Source organism: Micropterus salmoides, unplaced genomic scaffold, assembly GCF_014851395.1.
Source record: "Micropterus salmoides isolate LMB-PRFRI ecotype aquatic unplaced genomic scaffold, ASM1485139v1 Ms_hic_scaffold_3, whole genome shotgun sequence".
NCBI lineage: Eukaryota > Metazoa > Chordata > Actinopteri > Centrarchiformes > Centrarchidae > Micropterus > Micropterus salmoides.
The window spans coordinates 29,604,701-29,626,994 of NW_024042261.1; the positions used below are offsets into that span (position 1 = coordinate 29,604,701).

At 41.3% G+C, this 22,294-nt stretch overlaps 1 protein-coding gene across 1 annotated transcript; it reads right to left on the bottom strand.

The window, feature by feature from the left end:
* Positions 1-1,010: 1,010 nt before the first annotated feature.
* c2cd3 (C2 domain containing 3 centriole elongation regulator) lies at positions 1,011-21,962 on the bottom strand. Its single transcript, XM_038693362.1, is given in 35 exon segments — positions 1,011-1,279; positions 3,265-3,373; positions 4,941-5,685; positions 6,664-6,848; positions 6,946-7,092; positions 7,218-7,336; positions 7,436-7,641; positions 7,729-7,793; positions 7,901-8,039; positions 8,129-8,473; positions 8,553-9,158; positions 9,246-9,269; positions 9,272-9,325; positions 9,743-10,011; positions 10,683-10,818; positions 11,127-11,299; positions 11,670-11,853; positions 11,947-12,130; positions 12,571-12,814; positions 13,387-13,538; positions 13,642-13,928; positions 13,931-14,093; positions 14,188-14,319; positions 15,637-15,755; positions 15,862-15,977; positions 16,078-16,281; positions 17,980-18,089; positions 18,231-18,378; positions 18,466-18,615; positions 18,704-18,836; positions 18,925-19,088; positions 19,180-19,358; positions 19,994-20,151; positions 20,241-20,510; positions 21,748-21,962. Coding segments are annotated over 35 exon segments (6,609 nt in total). The 5' UTR covers positions 21,800-21,962; the 3' UTR covers positions 1,011-1,141.
* Positions 21,963-22,294: the final 332 nt, after the last annotated feature.

The following is a 22,294-nucleotide window of genomic DNA, read 5'->3' on the forward strand; positions in this document are numbered from 1 at the left end:
TGCAGAGTACTGTATCAATTCATCAAAAGTTGACTGGAAGGTTTGTGTGGTAGGAAAAGGTGCACAAGCAACTGGGATGACTGCAGCCTTGAGCGATTGTCAAGAAAAGCCGATGCATGAACTTGCATCAACAGCCACCAGGCAAAGACATGTCCAGGAAATGAGCTACAAGTGTCACACTCCTAGCGTTATGCCACTCCTGAACCTGAGACGTCAGAAGCGTCTTACCTGGGCTAAGGAGAAAAATAATGCACCGTTGCGCAGTGGTCCAAGCTCTATGGAGATGCTGATTTCCTTTTCCAGCTCGACTTGGCACCTGCCCACACTGCCAAAATGACGAGACTGGTTTGCTGAACATGACATTGTGTGTGACCAGCCAACTTGCCTGACCTGAACCCCATAGATAATCTGTGGGGTATAAGAGGAAAATGAGACACCAGACCAACAATATAGACGAGCTGAAGGCCGCTATCAAAGCAACCTGGGCTTCCATAACACCTCAGCAGCGCTACAGGCTCCATGCCACTCCACACTGATGCGGCAATTCATGCAAAAGTAGCCCCGACCACGTGTCCCTCCAGAGGGATCTACTTCAATAATGATGCAACTTCTCACAAAACACACGGTTCGGATCGATCCGTAGTTTTGTGGGTTAAATTCATTTTAAAATGCGCTACTTTGGCTCTGATCCAGCTGCCCTCTCTGTCTGTAATCACCAGGCTGGAGTCGCTTAATGTCCCGCCCGCGGCACTGTATGATTAGTTACAAGTCGCGAAAAACAGCCTATGAAACATTTGCTCCGGTGAACGGCGGTTGTTGTTGTTGTTTAACACGTGTTGACTTCAGAAGCAAGTTTTCATGTATTTTTGAGTTATCTTGCAGACAGAAGTGTGCAGCACAGGTTCAAACAGTCAGGACATAAATCTTAACGCAGTCTGAGGCCTGTTCCAAGAAGCAGGTTCTGGTGTAACAAACAAAATCACATACATACACAAAATACAAAAAACACATCCAGTTAATATTTATTTATAAAAATACAAATGTTACATTTAATTTACATGATCTTTCCATGGTCTGAAAACATTGACTATTATAAATGTGATAATAACTGTTTAACACACAAAACCACCACGTAGGCTAACTACTGCTTGTCGTCAAAGTGAGCTGCAAATATTTTTGCTATTCTTTCAGTTTCTTTCTTCATGGATAATGGCGACATGTTGGGACGCTGTCGAGGACCTCTGAGATGTTGACTGCCGTGAACTGGAGAGCTTCTGCCCTGGAAAGATCAAAACAAAAACACACTTGCAGTGTGAGTCCTATAAAACTATGACCATAGGAATACTATTTTCTATTGAACTTAATAATTGGGACACACAAGGAGTGACTCATAACAAAAAACTAATTAGTCAGAAGACATTTTGTGTGTTTGAGGTGTGTGAACACACTCACCAATCAAACATAGCAAGCCTTTCTTTAACCTTCATGTTAATGCACAGACAGTTGTCTGTAGTACACAGTACAATCTGGAGATGAGCAACAAGTGACTAGTTTGAACCGGTTCTTTAACAGGTTCTTGCTGCAAACACAGACACATTACCTCCCACCTCAAAGTCCAGCACCTACATGTATGTGTGTTTTATCCACACCCTACTTGAAACTGGATCCATTAACACTGGTGTGACGCAGAAATACCTTTCCATCTCTACAGCTGACTGGGAGTCACGCTGCTCAGCTGATACCTATACCTACCAATGATACCTACTAATATATTATGACGTATAGGATCAACATGCGTAGATCCCAAAATTTTCTATGATGCAGCAACTTGACTAGAGCAGAGTGATGAGTGTTTCCAATGATGGCAACTACAAACCAAGACTAGTTGATAAAACAAATATTGAGGCACTCTGTACACACATGCTGCACACACACACATACTGCACGCACGCCTTACTAAATTATGGCCAATCGGACAAACAAAATATAACAAATACTTATGTTAATGAGGGATTTCAGTTTTTGATTTTTAATATAAATTGTTTTCGCTTTGTTATTATTTTTTATTGGGAGTAGAATGATTGACAAAAATATTATAAATAAATATAATCCTTTTGAATAAAATGTAACACGTGAAGGGGTCTGAATACTTTCCAAAGCCACTGTACGTTACATGAACATCCATGCTCATGTGGCGTACTGTATATTCGCTATACAGAATCAAAGGCGTGTACTATGACTTCCTCACTCACAAGAGCAGAGTCAAACTTGAGCATTTCTTAGATAATCTTAAGTACTTTTTATAGGAACAGAAAATAATCTTATTTACAGTATGTTGCATACTTGAAAATGTTGCTTTGCAATTTTATTTTTGAGTTGACAGAATGTTCTTTGGACCTAGTGTTTTTATTTGATCATGTCAAGTTATTTCATGTCTGTATTGTGTTATTTAATTCGACAAACTAACAAACCGACTTCCTTATACAATTTTTGGTCATCACAGATGCCTGAGCCCTTACTTATTAATGCTCAAGGCCGATTGTGATCTTGCAAAAAAAAAGCCACCGCAGACAGCAGTGTCCCTTAACAGAGTGTCCTGGAGGTGACAGATGAGATACAAACACACATTGTTCTTTTAATCTTAAGACTGTTCAAACTACTTTGTCAGCTCCTTTCCCAAAGCTAAACACTGCAGACACAATGTACTAAGAAAAAATGACAGAAGGAAAAAATAAGTTGCTACATTATCATTTCAAAAGAGACTGAATGAAGGCAGACAGATAACACGTTTTATATTACAGTGTAAAGAATGGAAGGAACAAAGAACACCAGATGTCCTCATGATGAACAGTATGTACAGCATCTACTTGAATTATGTGAACATACAACGTGTCAGATTACATAATAGTGGGTGGACATGTTAATGCTGCACAAATGAGTTAAATTACACTGAACTTAAGTTGGTACACAATGTTCCTGTCCTTGGCCGGACTTTGTTCAGCATTCATAAAGTGAAGCGTAAAGTGACCTTTTTATAACGCCCGGGTCCTGATGTTAACCGACTATAAATTCTACTTTGCTGTCTTATTTGTCAAAAAAATATATACATTCTTTCAAGAGGACTGTAGGTAATTAAAAAATGCTAAAACTAAGAGGTTATAATTAAGATATTGAGGAAGTCAGTGCGAGGGGAGTGAAAAGTAAAGGGGGAGAAAGGGCGTGTGAGTGTGAATGCCAGAAGCAGAGTTGGTAACAAATACTCACTGGGTCACTGGTTGACTTGGAGAATGAAGGAGCTAATCGTATGACTCTCATAGATGCCTCCAGTTGGTGAGAGGGGAGGAAGAAATTAGGGACCTCCACATGTACCGAGCTTAATGTAAAATGTTAAAAAAAACAAACAACAAAACAGTATGATAGTACAGTACTATAGTTCCTACAGGCCAGCTGAGACCAAAGATTCATGAGATGAAACTAGTAAATGCTGAAAAGGAAAATTTAAAACTCATCTAATAACATCGATGTGACAAACTGATAAATAGCAATAGATTAGAACAGAATTTGAATCCTGGGCCATTCGTGCAGTGTGTTTATATGCGCCAAACATCCTGTGAGGACGTTATCTGTAAATGGACTGCATGTAATGTTATGCAAGTGTGTATGTGTGTGGTTGTTCGCTAGAAACTTTCTTTCCGTCTTTTCCCTACAGTCTCTCTCTTTTTTCCTACAGTCTCTGATGCGACTTTCACGTCACTCTAGAGCAGCTGTTGTGACAGTTCTGCTGTAGACAGAGCTGCAGTGAAGGAAAAAGTTCCACAAAAAGCCATTATTAAACATGTGGCTCTCTTCCTCCTCAACCTCGCTTTCATCTGCTCACAAAATTCCTTTTTTTCCACCTGAAATCCAACAGACCACAAGCTCTCTATTGAATTATGTGCATACCACTTGCTTACTACTTACAGTGGGGGGACAGAGAGAGAGACTAACGTTAGTCAGTTGGGCATTTGCGTTGTCCAGCGTCAGAAACCGTAATGAAAAGGACACAAAGTTGTGAACACTTGTCATAATTTGGGAGGAATGTGACTCGTGAGAGGACAATGAAATACGGGAGTCTCCCGTGAAAATTGGGAGGGTTAGCAAGTAGGAGGTAAACTCTGTGGCTCCTTGATTACTTCTTTACGACAGAGTGCTGCTGCATGTGACATTGTGTTGTTCTTCTGCGCACGCGGGTCACTTTCAGGCCGTGGACAATTCACATCAGAGTCTGATATGGGCCATATTTAGGCAATAATGTGAACTGTCAAACAAAAAAATCGGATATGGGAAAAAAATCGGAATTGAGCATTAAGGCCTGCAGTCTGAAAATAGCCTAAGAATACATCATCATTTCACCTTGAACCTGACTTTCGCTCACTGAAGACGACAAAAGCCACCAGCTAAAAGTAAGCCAAGTAGATTTTTAAGGTTGATTCATATTTTACTTAAATACTGACATTAAAACACATATCTCACATACACTCACTTTATTAGGTCCACCTAGATAAAACTAATCCAGTCTTCAATAAATCCTCCCTTCACGAAGGTTGTAATGTTGAGGTTGTGTTGAAACTGTTTTAGAGGTGCTGATTCAAATGTAGTCTCCTTTTGGAGGATGTAGTTTGTGGTGCGGTTGAACTATATTGCGTAGAGAAAGGTGTTTGTGTTATTTTGATTTCATTTGGGTAGACAGAATATAAGAAACACCTGTCAGCATAAGGTAAAACAAACTACATTTTAAGTGACCCCACTTAGCATCATGGAACCAAGGGACACTCTTAAAGGATTATTCACTCACAGAACTAGTTTCGTCATTAATCTTTTATCTAAGTGGCCGTTTAAAGGAGATAATAGCAAAAACTAAAATGACAGCCAGAAAAACAACAAATACAGATCAAGGATACGGTTGCAGTGGAGTGTCTTGATTGTCCAGGGAGCATGAAGCATCATGGGTATCTGTGGGTGATGAAGCTGACCTCTCATTGGATTCTTTTGCTTGTCTCTCATCTGAAGCTTGTAGTGTCCTTTCATCCTCTCTGTCTGTGTCTGACGCGTCTCCTGCTGATCCATTAGAACTGTCCCTTTCCTCTCGTCTGGCACATCTGTGTTTCACACTACAGTAATAAGTTTGGAGATTTGTCATCTGCGGCTTCCCGTCCTCGTTCTGGCTCTGGTCCGGCTCCTCTGATGCCTCGAAGCTCTCCAGAGAAATCATGTCAGGGTCTGACAGAATGCTGGTCCAGGGACTGGTTTTGTCTGTTAAAGAAGTCACCTCATTCAGATGTCTCGGCTTCACCACGACCTCTTCGTAATCTTCTTCCTCTTCGTCGTCATCAGGTTCCTTGTCCTGTCTGCAACCTTTCCCATCTTCATCTTCACACGCACCTTCTTCGTTTTCATCCTCCGATGCAGCAACGTTGTAGTTTTGTCTGTGTTGTTCTTCCTCAGGCTCAGACTCTATATGGTCTTCAGACATCTTTACCAATGGAGAGAGCAGATGAGACACATCATCTTGGGAAGAATTTGAAGATCTGCGTCGACTGGAGATACTCTCAGGGATAGTTTGAGGATCGATGTCTGCAACAGGGGAAGTTGTTGAGCTGCTCTGTGTGTTTGAGGGAATTGTGTCTAGGTGTTGTCCTCGTAGACCTGGTTGGAGAGGACAGTGAAGGTTTTAGCAACTATACTGATTTGAATGTCAGTTATCATATAAGTGTTTTTTCTTCTTTTAGCGATCAAGGTAATACTTCTAAAGAACTGCTTTTTCCTGTTTTTAGTGTTGGTTATGGCTAAAACCACAACTTGACATTGTTTGTTGCTTGTGTTCTCATAAACCAATGATGTCTGTGTACAAAATTGACAGCAAAGATCTACTATACTAGTACAGTATGGCTGCAACAATTTGTTGATTAATTGATTGTCAATCAACAGAAAATAATCAGAAGCCATTTTGATAATAAATTAATCATATTAGTAATTTTCTGTTTGCAGCTTTTCAAATGTGAGTATTGGCTGCTGGTCAGATGACACAAGCAATTTGAATACATCACCTTGGAATATCATTAATAATTATTAATTATATAATAATAATAATATATATTATACTGGGCTTTTTTTATTTATTTACAATTTTACATTTTATAGACACAGCAATAAAATGATTAAGACAATAATCTGCATATTAACTGATAATAAAAAGAATTGTTAGTTGCAGCCCTGTAGTACAATATATAAACTGGATATAAATAGCATGGGCATTTGTAGAGTGACAGCAATGCAGTGTTGACATTATTCCATTAGTTGGTATTTCAGCACTGGTCCTTCTTTAGAGGAAGAAGTCAGACAGAAAAAGACAGTGATGCCTCCACTGATGGTTAAAGTGTGCAAGCTACACAGTGTACTGTGTCTGCAATGAACGCTGGGTCAACCGCCAGCGTGATCTTTAAATGGTAACTATGACTATTGACTATTGGGCTATATGACTATTGGGCATGTTCCATCAATTGTACCATTTTTAAATACTAAAATAATGTATTCATCAACCATATTATTTTTAAATGATATATTCACTAAAAACTACTGATGGAAAAGTACTGGAAGTAGAACCCCTTCTGCATGGAAGCTCACCACTGATGATATTGTTGACTTCTCCAACTAATTGGTTGGACTTGAGAAAAAGCTGACATGTATCTGTGTTCCTCTGTTCCTCAGGCTTGGTGTGACAGTCTTGCTTGGTCATGGACGGGAATATGGGAGTTGAAAGCTTGCGACTGAAGTATCTCTGGATGTTGTCGAGTTCACTTAGTTTATTCCTGTAAAAACAAAACAAAGATTTATAGTCAAAGCTCAGGTTTAAACCCCCCCCGCCCCAAAATAATGATGCCGGACTGTTTATCAGAGGAATTATACCTGAGTGCTGAAAACAGGAATGAGCTGGAGGGATCGATGTCGCCAACACTGCCACCGACAGAATTAGCTGCTGTTTGCTCCTGCAGACTCTGATGGTAAAGACGTACTTTGTCCATGTGTTCAAAATGGCGGTCACTCTCACTAGACCTGAACAGTTGTAACGATTTATAAATACAATGGTAGACAGACTTTGGAAGCTTTTCTTTTCAGCATGTGGAAATACATTGTACATAATGTGTATATAAAAATGTGTGAGTAATTGTTCGACAAACCTTTCAGAGAACAGCCTGTCTGTGTGGTCAGGTGACGAGATCTTCTGCTCAGGGTATCGGCTGATGTGAGAGGGGAAGCTGCTGTATGTGGCTGTGGTGTGGTAGCTGAGAGGGAGTGCCTTGAATAAAGACAGTTAATAAAACAAATCCACCATCAACTTTTATTTTGTTTTATAAATTATAAAAAACATAATCTATGTATGAATACTTTCTCTCACCGACGTGTTTTTGGAAGGTTCTTCATTCACAATTTTTCTCTGTCCTCGGAGGTCTTGGATCCCCTTTAGTGGAGTGATGGACACTTTGAGTTGACCGTGACACTGACCGCTGAAATCTGTGATGTTGTACCAACCACACACTGACTGGAACCCACAGAGTAAGGGAGACAGGTCTACAGAAGCAAATCCAATCACCCTCTCCATTTCTATGGAAGTAAAACAAACCAAGAGTGAATGAATATGTCAAACAGATCAATGCAATATACATCATGGAGTGAAACTGCTTCCTGTACCCCCTTTGTGCCAGACTTTGAACACCAGAGATTGTTGTGGATCAACCAGTAGCTGCTTTGAAAGCCTGTAAATTTGAAACAAATCATCAGCCTGATATTTGATAAGTGGTTTTATTAATGTGCTTTTGATATCCTCAAATACTTAAGTTAATGTCTTTGATATAACTCAGACCTGCACTCATGATGATGGTCCCACACAGGGCTGTCAGTGTTGGCTATGACAGCTGTGGACGCTGGTTCAGCTGAGTCGGCAGTGACGTATGAAACACAGCAGCATGGTGACCCTTCACTGCGCTCTGCTAGAGGACAGCCTGCCAGAAAAACACAACACACACATCAATATTTATGTACTGTGTCACAAAAGGAAGAAAGAAAACAACATTTCAGGTAACAAGCTCACCTTTCAGATTCAGGTGCATCGCCCGGTCAACTGCAACAGTCACAGGGAAAGATTCATCTGTGCTCATTGCTGTGTGCTGCACAGATGTAATGTCTGGTGTTGTTCTGGAGGATTTATTCTTGTGTCTGCTTTCCCTGTGTGATTGTTTGGGTGTAGTAGGCGAGGGGGATCTATCTGCTGCTTCTTCCTCTTCTGGTAAGAGTTCCCCCTGGCTGTCCGAGTCCACTTGTGTGTCAACTCCAGCAGAGGCCTCCAAAGGGACAAAACCTGCTGTCAGGGTGATGTGCACTCTGAGAGCAGCCCCTTGTAGATCCACTGCTGAGCGTCTGAACAGTGGATAGACTCCTGTAAAACCAAAAATCTGTGATTACACTCAAATACAAACAATAATAATCAGTGAAATTATAACACAATCATTTCTTACCACTGAGAGTAAGCTTCTGCTTGGGCGTCTTTGCAAGAGAGGATAGGTCGATAAACGCTGAACCCACCAGTCGGTCTGTGTCTCGGGGTCTTTGGGTTTTGTCTTTTTTAAAGGCAATCCACACCTGAACCTCTAGCCTCTCCTCTCGAAGATACCACATCAAGGGCTGAGTGCTCCTTAGCTCCACAGTTCTACTTCCCTGGAAAGTGGCAGTGGCCTCTCCTCCCTCCCCACCCTCAACAGTGGGGTGTTTCATCTGGGAGCAGAAGGCATCCTGGTCGTAGAACTTATACCTAAAGTAGCAGTAAGTCGAGCGCAAAATCGCCCTGTGTCCTGGCAGAAGCAAGCAGTGGACAGGTATCCACGCTCTAGGCATTGAAAAAGTCAAAGACATTTTTCTCATGCTGTCTTCCCAGGCTTCTTCATCATCTTGCATTTCATTCTGGGCTATTCCCCAGCCCACACCCTGAGCAGCTTTAATGACCCTTTCCCTGTCTGAGTGGTGGGCGAAGTTGACAGAGATCTCGAGGCCCCCGACCAAGATGTGGTGATGCTGAGAAGAACTTGTTTCCTGAGGTACATACACTCCAAACCAGCCGGAAATACCTTTATATTTGGGAAAATAAACACAATGGCTGTGTTCATCATTAAATATCTACTTGACCCAGAAGTCACTTATAGACTGCAGCATACCTGTTCTTTTATGGATGAGATCGCCAGTGGTATTTTCACTGTGCCCAACATCACATCCTTTGGCTTATGAGTGAGCACTGCTGCAACAAATAGCACAAAACAATATGTAACTTACAGGCAGATATTATGGACTAACATTAAAACTAAACGCTTATATATAAGAATGTTTTGAACAAACAAAAATATAAATTGTGGAACAACATGATGTCCAGCTGCCAGAAAGGTAAAACATATTCAGCATTGTTATGGACTACTTGGCCAAGCATCATTAACAAACTAATTATGTGGATTAAGTTAATGTTAATTTGAATGTATCCTGTACTTCATTTTATTAAAGGATGAGGTGGTTGGAACACTGCCTGTTAAAAATAAAAATATCACTTGCATTTTAAATGTTACTGTGAAACAAAATTACATACATTATATATGTATACATTTGTAAAATTATTATTAATATGTAATTGTGGTAAATAAAACAAATCAAGCTTTCTAAAAACCTTTGCGATTGTCTCTGTTCCATACAGTGAAGACAGCAGTCGCTTCCTCCAGCTGCTCAGCCAGGCTGCAGGTTTCTCCACTGCTCCTCTGAATCAGCAGGTCACAGGACACCTCCATGTGGTGGTCGAACTCCGGGCAGAAGGTCCTCGCGGCTATGCGGGTGCTCCTCCGCACACTCTCAGGCAGGAAGGAGAGCTGCACTGTGATGTATGTGTTCACTCCCACACTGGCAAAGTAGCTGAATCTTTCATCCTGTTCAGATACAACCCTGAAACAGAGAGGAAGAAGCACAATAGCAAACTGAAGCCATTTGGGCAGTATCTTAAATAAGTATTAGGAAGAAATTAGCAAATACTTTCAGTCTGAAAGATCTCTGCTGCTGAAACTCTTGCCATCAGAACAATTAATAGAGTTGAATGCCATTGTATATGTTGATCACAAAACACACAGTTGAAAAACTCAACAGAAATGTCTATGTCAATGTAAATAGGCTGGTGGCAGAAGTGTCAGCAGTAGAGCTCTAACTCTACATATTAAAACGGAAACTACATTGATGGCTAGATGGCATGACCTGATACCACTATCTCAAAGAGTGAGTGAATGCTGTATTTATATATTTAGCCTGGTCAACTCCCCATCACATATGAAAAAGATGCATTCAAACACAGTACCTCCCCACGTGCCATCCTGCAATTAGGAACAGTAAGTTTCACACATTTACCCAAAAGCAAAAACAGTTTCAAGACAAAGACAAAGTGCTGATATGCTTGACAACAACGACAAAGAGGAAATACTAAATCATCTATCTACATATCTAATATTCCAACAACCTTACAGTTTCATTTACATATATGTGAATTCCACTTTGATCACCTGATGGTGTAAAGTCTTTTTATGATCACATGAACAAAATAAAAACACAAAGGTTTAGTGGTGTACCTTGCTGCGGCCTGCAGACCTGATGCTCTGTGCACTTGAACCACGAGTGTCACAACGCGAGAGGCAGATCCTTTACCAGTCTGCCCTTCAGGTCTCACTGGTCGGTGCTTGTACCGAATGCACACATCCAGCAGGCCTGAAAAACACAACAGATCAGTCACAACATTTAAGGGTTGAAACAAACACTGGAGCGTTTATCCACTTACTTTACTGGTTCACTTTGTATGGCAAATGCAAACAAGTTGTGGTTTCATCTGTGATAAGACCGTCTGACATTCTGCATTATTAAATTATTAAATACCCGCCGTCTTACGAGACATTCATATGTGCGGCCATCTAAAGTAAAGCTGATATGCACTCCAAACCAACATGAACCTGATGGTGCACCATGATGTCTGATATCCAGGTAGATATTTAGAGGGGTTTGTTTGTGTGTCTGCGTACCTGAGGGTTGAGGCTGGTGTCCTGTGGGACTGTCTGTCCTGGGAATCAGGGGCAGGGAGAACATTTGAGCCTCGTTGGGATGCTGTCTCTGCATGGTGACCATGGCACACAGTTTGGACAATGGAAGCATTCCTTTGGCCACAAGCTGGTCTCGAACATTTGGATAATAATATCTGCAAAAACATAAAGATCCGTAATATGGAACCACAAAGTTTTATGTTAAGATTCTAAACTATGCAGCTGCAAAATAAAAACCACATCAAGCAGTTACATCATAGGCCTTGAGGTATATTCAGACACAAAATATTGGTGTTTTTATTCTTTCATTTACAGGAAGCAACCATTTCTGAGAAGAGAATGTTTGGTTCTCTTCTCAGAAATAGTCACAGTGGTCTTACGTAAGAAATGCAACACTTAGTTTTTAGATTTAGGCAGAAGAAGTCAAGCTTCAGAGTAATGACAGGGTGATGACAACGTTTTTGCTTTATTGAGTGTAGGTCAATTTCCATTTCTTCCCTCTTATTCGAAAAGACGACCACAAACCTGCACCACACTTCAAACTGGACACCCCCTCCACTGCTTAGGCCTTGACTTGAAAGAGAGCTGAGCAGCAGCCTCTGAACAGGCACTCCTTCAGGAGCCAGAAGCACATGAGTCTCAGTGTGGCCAAACATCGGGTCAGGGACACACAGAGTTGTGGTCGTACGAAACAGCTTCAGGTTCACGCCTGTTGTAGATGAGATACAGATCAGAGTGACGTAGAGGGAAGAAAAGCTTCATGAGAAATTCTAAAGGGTTTTACACACTGAAATGGCCTTACTGCTCTCTATGAGGTCTTGGTCCACTTTTGTAGCAGGGTCATCCTCCTGAGAGGGGAAACTGTACTGGATGTAGCAGTCAGCCTCACCCCACACTGTGGACTGCAGAGGTGTCAGCCCATTTAACTTCTCCACTCTTATCACAAACAGGTGCTCTCTCATAGTTTCTGCTTGCGCTGCAATCACCTGATGGACAAACACAATTGTGAAAGAAGGTTAAACGGACTTGACATCTTGTCAGCACAGTAAAACATGCTTCACACATACTCAAGTCCTTTCTAAATATCTAAATGAAAGCAGTGTCACACCTAGTTAATGCATTAGTGATATTTCTAATTGTTTTGAATGTTCTTCCTCAGATTTGTTGAGTGATCCACTGTTTGGCAAGTGTTTGTCATGTTCTGACCATAAAGAAAAGTTTAAAACCACAATTAAAAATCTGGTTTCTTCAAAAAGCAAAGGTCAGCCTTAAAACTTGAATGAAATAACGATTCGACATTTCTCGTAATAATTATCAATATTGAATGGTATGAAATTCTTTATGGTGACACAATTTTTGGCTGTATCGCCCAGCCCTACAAACACACAAATGCTTCAAGGTTTCTGTAGCCAACATTAACACTGACCTTTGTTTGTGAATGTGGCTGGTGTTCAAGTAGATGAAGTGGTCTCACATGATGAGATAAATTGTCATATTCTTCATTCCTCGTGCGCTGGAGGGCAACTATCTGCTCTGATCGGCCAAGAGCCAAAACAACCCTTAGGTTCCCTTTAGAGCTACCTGAGAACACATCAATGACTGGCATGTAGCAGTCCACACCTAAAACAGGGTACTGCGCCTGCAGAAGAAGGTGGGCAATCTTTGGATCCCTGGAGGGGAGGTGGAAAAAAAAGTTACAGAGTTACTCACAAGCAGCCTCACTATGATAGGTATATTTCAGTCCACATTACGAGTTGTGTGTGGTGAAAATTGTGTTTTAAAAAATCCTAGTATCATTCTGAGAATTCAAGGAGTTTATAGCACGTGGGATAAAATACCTTTACAACATATTCTCTTTGGAGAACAGGATAGCGCCTTCTAGAGGGCAGGTTAAATAAAAGAGATCTAAAAGCTCCCCATTAAGCTTCTTAGCCTTTTGCCAGCTCTCAACTCAAGATATCACAGTTGTGTTTAGTTTAATTTATCTTTTGATATTTTATGGAATTAATTCATTAATCATTTGGTCTATAAAAGTCAGAAAATTACGAAAAAAGTTACAATTTTCCAGAAGCCGAAGTCTACAACCCAAAAATATTAAATTTACTGTCACAGATGACTTAGAAAACCAACATATATTCACATTTGAGAGGTTGGTATCAGTGAAGTTTCTGTACTTTTGCATAAAAAACAACTTCAATGATGAATTGATTATTAAAAAATGTGTCATTCTTCCACGACTTGCCTAAATGACATGTAGAACTGGTGGAGAGGTAATTTAACCAGGCCAAGGAGTTGATCCTGTCGTGAGCCTCCTGTCCTCTGCCACACCTCGATTACCATCATATTATTCTTCATCCGCTCCAGCAGCTTAGCTGTCAAGGCCACAGGAGTCACCTGAGACAAAGGATTAAGAAAAAATCATGTAGGATTTTGCATTTATAACGTAGTGAAGGAGTATGTTGCAATGTTATAATTAGACTTGATCTCCTGGGCTAACCTGAACAAAGTTGAAAGTAGGATTTGCCTGACCCCAGCTGATGACAGATCGTGCTGTCTCATCGCACCAAAAAAGTTTACAATTCAAGTACACGTTTGGAGCCTGCATGGGCCCGCAGTTGAAGTTCTTTCCATCTGGCACCATGAGTAAAGTGTGCAGCAGGACCTCAGGGTACTCCTCCACCTGATGCTGTGATTTATGAGGGGACGTGTGGAGGCCAGGATGGGGAGAGGGTTCTTTCGAGGGTTTCTGAGGACTCCAAACGTTCAGTCTGGAGTCTTCAAAGAGCTAGCTAGTAGCTCCTTCCTGCCAAGGTCAACATGTTGAGATGTGAAGCTGGTCTCTCTCTGTGGACTTGGTGCAGTTTTTGAAGGGGATTTGCCTCTCCTAGCTAGTTTGCTTATACTCCTTTCAGAGAAATCTTTGTTGTCTGTAGCAAGTTCTAGCGACACCTGAAAAAAAGATTGACAGTCACTTGGGTTGTTAACATTATTCCTGGTTAAAATAAAATATACATAAAAAAAAAAATTATATTATATGTATTACCTTGAGAGGTCCAATTTCTTGTGTTTCATTATTTACTTCCACGCTCTGTACATGTAAGACGACAGACTGACTCAGCTGCTTGCTCTGCAGCAGAGAGCGCAGTGGGTGAACCGCCTTACCAATGGGAACAGGCTGCAACAAGAGAAGCCAAGGTCATCACCAGCACTTCATTATGGTGATTAATGCAACAGCCTCTTCACTTGCCTTAATCAAAAAACCCTAAATAGGTTACAGACTGTACAGAACTCAGATGCTCGGCTCCTAACTAAAATATGATCATATCACCCCTGTTTTAGCATCATTGCACTGGCTCCCTGTTTGTTTTAGGATTGATTTTAAGATTTTACTCATTACTTTTAAGGCTATTCATGGCTTGGCTCCTGATTATATTTTAGATATTTTAACTCCTTATGAGCTCTCCCGTGGTCTAAGATATTCTGGCAAGGGCCTCTTGTCTGTTCCTGGAGCCAGTCGTTATACTCTATTGTGATCCTTGTTCTTATATTCTGTATTTTATCCCCCTGTATCTTTTACCCACGTGGTTCATTAGGGGTCCAAGCCCGAGTGGGCTGGGAACCTGCGAATGCAAGGCATCGCGGTTCCCAGTACCAGCGAAGCGGCTGGGAACCCTATTGCTTTTGCTCAGATTTATATTATTTTTTAATTCTTCTATGCATATAACTGATACTGCGGCCTACACCGTAACTGCTGGGGACGTGAAACTCACAAGGTAGGTTCACAGCCCCAAGAGGCGCCAAAATCCGTACACTTCTATCTCTAGGGGGCGCTATAAGCAACGTCAACGTGTTTGGGCTTGGAACTCACGCCTACGAAGGCGCATATCAAAAACCTTATATCCACACGTTTGGGGGATCCAGCTGAATCTCGTGGTATAGGCCACGCCCATTTCCGCCTAAACTTTTTTCCCCTACATCGTGAAAACTGAAAAACCTATTCTAATTAACTCCTCCGAAGCCACAAGTCCGATCGACACCAAACTTGGCACGGATAATCTCTGGACAAAGCCGAAGAAAGTTTGTAGAAGGAATCTTGATGCGCCAAAAAATGTCCCAATTACTAGCTAACAAATGTTTACGCAAATGCTAAAAACAGGATGTCGTGATCTTACGTTTGCAATGTCTACACCAAACTTGGGGACCTTATCTGGCACGGCCTCCTGAGGGCCTGTGTGAAATTTGCCGTCAATCGGCCTCTAGGTAGCGCTATTAATTGGAAATCAAATAACACTCCCATAGACATACATTCATTCCAGATCTCCATAACCACAAGCCCCTTTCATTTATAACTCTGCTCACTACGGGTTAAGTATCTTGCTCTGGGACACATTGGTGGGTAGGTCGATACCCAGTCAGTCACTCACTCTTAAACCAACAAATATTACAAATGTTAACCAATCTAATGAGCAATGTTTAGTCCAAAGCTACTTACTTTCTTTTGGTCATTCTTTCGTGAGTAAATTGTGAAAATCAGATCGGTTTCCCACCATTGTTTAACTGCTGCTGTACTGAAGTGGACAGGAAACACAGAGTGCTGATGGAATTTCACCGCTAAAAAACACAGAAGAGTGTTCGTCAGATACACTGACAAACCTGACCAAAGACTGGCAGAGACACTCACTCAGGTGGGTTTAATATAAGCAAATATATATCATACCTCCTCCTGTTACTTTACTGGCTACAGCTCTGGTCACCTCCCCATCTCCTCCCTTACTGCGATCATGTCGACTGGAAGAGGAAGGGATCGGGAACACGTACTCGATAAAATAAGTGCTAATGAAGAAGAGAGTAGATGTCAATAAACGCCTTTCTTACTCATAATGACAATGTTATTTTAAAATGAGATTCAAATGGTGATACATATTTTGCCTACCACTTCTTGCTGGTTAGTGGTCGAGGAGGCCTCCCTTTTGTTGAAGTCTTTCTGGGTGTGGTGTTTGTACTGCCTGGTGGTACGACCAGGGAGTCGACAGTCACTCTTGCCAGCCGGATCAAACTCAGCGAAGTCAACCGCTCTGCACTCAGGCCAGGAGCAATGCCACAAGCATCTGTAGACCGCTGAGGCCCTGAATTTAGACTGGACACAATCAAAATAAGGTGAATTATAGTCTCACAAAAAAAGTGGTATGGTTACTATGAGTCTACTTTCATCATAGCGGCTAAATCTAAACTTGAAGCCACTGAGGACAGCATAGACAGGTATCTTATTGACACGCTCGCTGAACTGCCATAGCCAACTAGTGTCTAGTGAAATAACGAAGTCTACTCTTGTCTTTTTTGTTCAGAGATATTGTTCACCATTAATGGTCTTCAGGTAAATGTGAGAATCCAAATGACAGTCCATAAAGCTCCATTTAGTCAAACATTTCAACACAACATATAGTACAGGTTGCCCAGCATAGTGTGCCTGGCGAAGCGGTCAAAAAAATATTTGTGCTCCCCTTCTGACTAGGAACACCCATCACCTTAGTGAGGGTTCCTAACTAAATTGCGTTTTACGCAAAGCAGAAAGGTGACACCTACTGGACCCACTAGTGTTCTGCACACAAAAACATTGATGATTCTTGTCTATGAAGATTCTCAGTCATCCAGGTCATAGTTATCCAACGAAGGTTAAAATCAAGGGCAACTGGACTTGGTTGAAGATACTGGAAGACGTTTCGTCCCTCATCCAAAGGACTTCTTCAGTTCTGACTGACTGGCAGGGAAACTCAGCTATTTAACCTCAGTGGGGTCGTTGGCCTGGGTCATCGATACCGCTGGTTCGTTAGTGTTCCTTGTTGCTGTGACGAAAGTTGTTACAGTCGTTAGGACTACCTGTGGCCAAGACTGAACGACCATCGTTGGTATCTTCACCTGAGGCCAATAGGTTACGTTTGTTGAGTTTCCTGGGAAGTGATGAAAGGACAGCATTGTAAGTGGGGGATAAGTGGTGGCGTAGACCCCCTCCCCTGTTCAATGACGGCTTCTCAACCCTGGTGTAGATGGCTTCCTTGACACCTCTTTCAAACCATCCATCTTCTCTGTCTAAAATGTGCACCTGGTGGTCCTCAAACGAGTGTCCTCTGTCCTTCAGATGTAAGTAGACTGCAGAGTCTTGACCTGAGGAGTTGGCCCTTCTGTGTTGAGCCATGCGTTTGTGTAGTGGTTGTTTAGTCTCCCCAGGTCTCCCCACAGACCTGTACATTGGGGAGACTAAACAACGACTAACGACTGTAACGACTGTCGTCACAGCAACAAGGAACACTAACGAACCAGCGGTATCGATGACCCAAGGCCAACGACCCCACTGAGGTTAAATAGCTGAGTTTCCCTGCCAGTCAGTCAGAACTGAAGAAGTCCTTTGGATGAGGGACGAAACGTCTTCCAGTATCTTCAACCAAGTCCAGTTGCCCTTGATTTTAACCTTCGTTGGATACTGATGATTCTTACACTCATGCTGTATGTTTTGTCTGTGCTATATGCTCTCCTGGTACCTTGTCTGTATCCCATGTAATATGTGTAAGTGGTTTATTAATCTGGTCAATTTTCTTTTGCATTTGATTTAACTTGCTTATTTATAGACTTTCATCAATTAGAGTACCCCAAGGTGAAGATAACCTTAAGGATTAAGGTCACCTTACTTTTTTAGATTGGCAATCTTTGAAGGTGGAAGAATTAAAAAAATTGAATGACACCCAGTCACCTTCAACTCGATCCTCTAAAAGTAGTATATTTTTACTCTTTACTGTCCGAGCAGCATGGCTTAAAGAGCATGTAAAGTAAAGGCCCTTACCCTCCACTAGTCTTAGGTCCAGACTGTGTCAGCTGTTTAGGCTGATCTTTACATGAGGACACTGTTCCTTGACCCTCTGCCTCAGTATCATTTGGTCTGATATCGGACATCTGAAAGACAAGAAAGACTTATAAATAACCCTTTGCTAGAAAATCAAGTAAGCTGACACTGATATTGTCCATAAAACAAATTTTCCCTGACAATAACCAGTGCTGGTAATAAATGTGCTGTAAATAAATCTGTCTACTTACAGGAGGTTTGTAGAACAAATTTTCCAGTAGGCTCTGATCATATTGTGGATCACTGAGTTCACTATCGCCACACACACTGCTATGGCCAGACAGAGATTCAGGGTAGGAACCCTCTCCATCCCAGAGAGGCAAAGGAGATGTGTTTAAGCTAAAATAAAAATAAAAAATAAAAATATTGGGGAAAAAACTTCTTACATTTTCTGTCAACTTTGAAAGCAAATGTGCACACAGGTACCTGCCAAGGAGCAGATCCACAGCTCTGTTATCTATGTCAGCAGGACAGTCTAAGCTGCAGTCTGAGACCACTGCAACATCCTCAGAGTGCTTCAGAGTTGAATCAGCATGAAGAATATTTTGAAGAAATATCCCAGATGGAGAAGGGAACCTGCAGACACAGGAATAAAGTTTTATAGACGTGGTATCACAAGGTGATAGAGAAAACTGTGCTTTTTACAAACTTTTGAAGCACCAACTTGGACGGTGGGAGGATGTTATCCTTTGGAAGAGGCAGAGGGGTGTCTTTCAGAGCTGGGGCAGAATCCATGTCACATTTCAAAGCTGAAACCACCATAGCATTTCTTAGCTTATTTCCACGCTCTAGAATAACTGAGATGAAAGAAAATGTTTTAAGACACAGTCAAATTTGCGCTTTTGTGGTTAAGTACATCTAATGTGTAGTCATGCTGTAACCAACCTGAGAGGATATCATTGGTTGCTTGGCCACATGGCTCCCGGCTTGAATGGTTCACAGGTGTTTGACTGTTCTGAGATATGTTTGTTCTTGGCATCTGATTCTCCAGTGACTCTTCTTTGCCTTTGTCTTTCTGGGCATATTGGAAATACAAGTGGTCTTTCCCCCTGAAAATAGTACATCAATATTTACAGTAAGATTAGTACGTTTGTATATAAACTTATTATGAAAAGCAACAACATAACAACAACATCAAACCTTGGTGTGTTTCCACTGCTGCTCCCAGCTGATTCTTTCCCGCTGCCAGCTGAGAGAGATCTTTGCTGCGAGGGCACAGTCAGTGTGGTGACCTGTGGTCCTTCAATGCTGATATCGGTGATGGGGCCTGAGCTGCTGCTGTCATAGGCTTCTGTGAGAGGCTCCAAATTAAGGGAAACCTGAGGAGGTCAAAGAAAAATCTAAGATGTCGACTTAAAACACAACTGGTGGAGGCAAGTGTCTGTGTTATTTGCAACTGCAGGTACAAAATAATCCCACCTTGAACATTTTAAAGGGTGTTCAATTAAGATCAACCTAACTACCTACGGGGGTTTTCAAAGGTTTGTTTGTCAATGTCAATGTCACAATTTCAAATGATTATAAGGGCCAGAAGCGGTGGATGACAGATGTTGGCAAGTCCTAACGATTTAACACCCCTTTAACACAAATATAGACATATTGCAGATATAATCATGGATACAAAAATGTTAATAGCCTTAAGAGGTTCTGAAGGTGTAATAAATCCAATCCTTTAGGTTCTCGTGCCTTTAAATATTATGTGTGATACTCTTTTGCCCCTACACAGTAAGGTCAGAGTCAGACCCTGCAGTTTGTAGAGATTCATCGTCCTGCCAAAAAACACTTCAGCGGGTCACATACTTGCAATAAGGGCAAATGCAACGGTTTATGTGGAGTCTCCCTATTCACTACAGAGCTGGTATGCAGTGCTAAACTTCAGCATACCAAACATCACTTGCAGTGTTACTGCACAAATGCATTTGCCAGGTAAATGTGAATTCATGTTTCCACGCACCTGTAACTCTCCCAGCTTCTCAGATGTAGGAGATACAAGGGTGTAAAATCCACTGATGGGGTGTGACAGAGAGAGACGTGAGATGCCGGCAACCTGAGCCCGTGCGATCGGCAAATGATCCGGTTTTGTCAGGACTTCCAGTACCAGAGAGCCCATATCTGTTCGTCAATGACAGGTTAGTCAGGTTGATTTTAAATATATGTTTACAGCATAGCAAACACAAACATATCAAACACTTCTTAGTTACCTGTAAGATATGAGGTGAATTGCTTTGGCCCACAGCGGATGGGGAAGCGAGCTGTGGTCTTGAGGGTCATCTGTGATGCCTGAGATCCATCTCTCGGAAAGAAGTGTGTCCCATTGGATGACTCTCCCCACCAGCGCAGCCTGATGAATGTTGCAGACGGAGGCTTGTGAACTGTCCATAATACCCGGCTTATTGTCACCCGCAGGAAGCATCTTAGTTGGCCCTCGACCAGAGGAGGGAGGCTGGTGGATGGGGACACGTCGCTGGGGGCTGCAAAGAGATATTTTTGATTACAGCAAGGCCGAGACACAAAGAACGCAAACACTGTAAATACTAACGTCAAAGGTCACCATATAATGGGACAGGTAAGAGTGGTATCTGCTGCAGGTGTTAGCTCAATGTTGGCTGGTATAATATACCAAACTGCCAAAAACAATTTTTAACAATTATCAAAATAGTTGGTGATTTAATAGTTGACAACTAACCGATTAATCGTTGCAGCTCTTGTTGTTTTACACATATAAAGAGTTTTATGTAATGTAATGTATTAATGAAACAGTTTACTGGTTTGAAAATAAACTTGCTTGTGATTTTGCATGACATTTGCTAAACTGTTATATAACCCACTAATATCTCAAAATATTCTTATTAATAGAAAAGTATTGTAATAATTATTTCAGCCGTATGACCCAGTCCGACTGTCCAGAGCTGCAGGTGTACAGAAAGCTTACAAATGTATCACACTGTTTACTTAAAACATCCACAATAAATCTCTCTAAGCTACTGTACTTATCCCTGTTGGAATTTTTTATTTCAAAATCCATTAGTACAACATGTATGAAATTATTGACAATAATGTATTAACCCAGGAGTGTTTGAAACTCTGTGAAAGCTGCACTTATTGCTGTAAATGAACCAAAACAACTAAAACTCCAGCGGTTATAGTCGGGGTCTAAACACCCCAACGTATTAAATAGTTTGATACGTGTCTCAGAAGTTATTAATGTGAATCTTGCGGTGCAACAAGTCAACCAGCAAAATCATCTTATCTAGCAAACGTACATAGCAGCCCTTATCAACAACAAACACCGAGTAGTTTTAGACTTACTTAACGTTAACGTTACACAAATGCAAATAACGTTACAGGAAGACAACATTGTAAGAGACGCATTTCTACAAACTAACGAGTAAACTGTAAATTAATATAGATTCCAGGATTTTCTTTTAATCAAAACAAAATGTTAACGTAACGTTATACGTTACCTTTGTCAAACCCACTAACATTAACTCCTCCGTGAACTTAACGTTACAAGTTATTACACAAATGCTTAACCTATTGAGGCACATTAACAACACTGACAAGACATACAACACAAACCGAGAGAAAGCGAAAGAATATTAACTTAACATAATATATTAGCTAGTAAGCTAATAATACAGAGGCTACTGTAAGACTGACAGCTGACGCTAACAGCTACTTGGCTTTATTGCTAAGCTAAGAGTTCACCTTTTCTTTTACTGCTTCCTGCTTTGACGGACCTCTGTTTTCTGCTCTTCATCCCTCAGCTCAGTAAATACAGATGGTCAGCCTGGCCGAAGCAATGGCTGAACCACAAGCAGGCATGATTTTTTATTAAACTCCAGCTAACTCTTTTATAATCCGTTTAACAGAACTCCGTGAACTGCGCACACACCCACACAACGCCACACACAAGCGGCGGCGCGCAAAACTGTTTCCGAGCAACAAAGTCAAAACGTCCCGCTTCCGCTGCCGCTGCTTGGTACTGAGGCATTCTGGGAAATTGAGTTTAATTCGTTAAGGCGCTCAAAAATAATCTTTTTGCTCTTCTGCACATAATGTAATGAACTAGTTTCTCCACGTAATGAATGGCCGCTGGGATGGAAAGTAGACAGGTACTTAACTCAAGTAATGTTTGTAATTTTGAGGTACTTTAGCTTTACTTGAGTATTTATATTTTATGCAACTTTATAGCCTACTTCTACTCCACTTCAGAGCATGTAAGTATAGCAAACAAGTAAAACATCTGAGTACT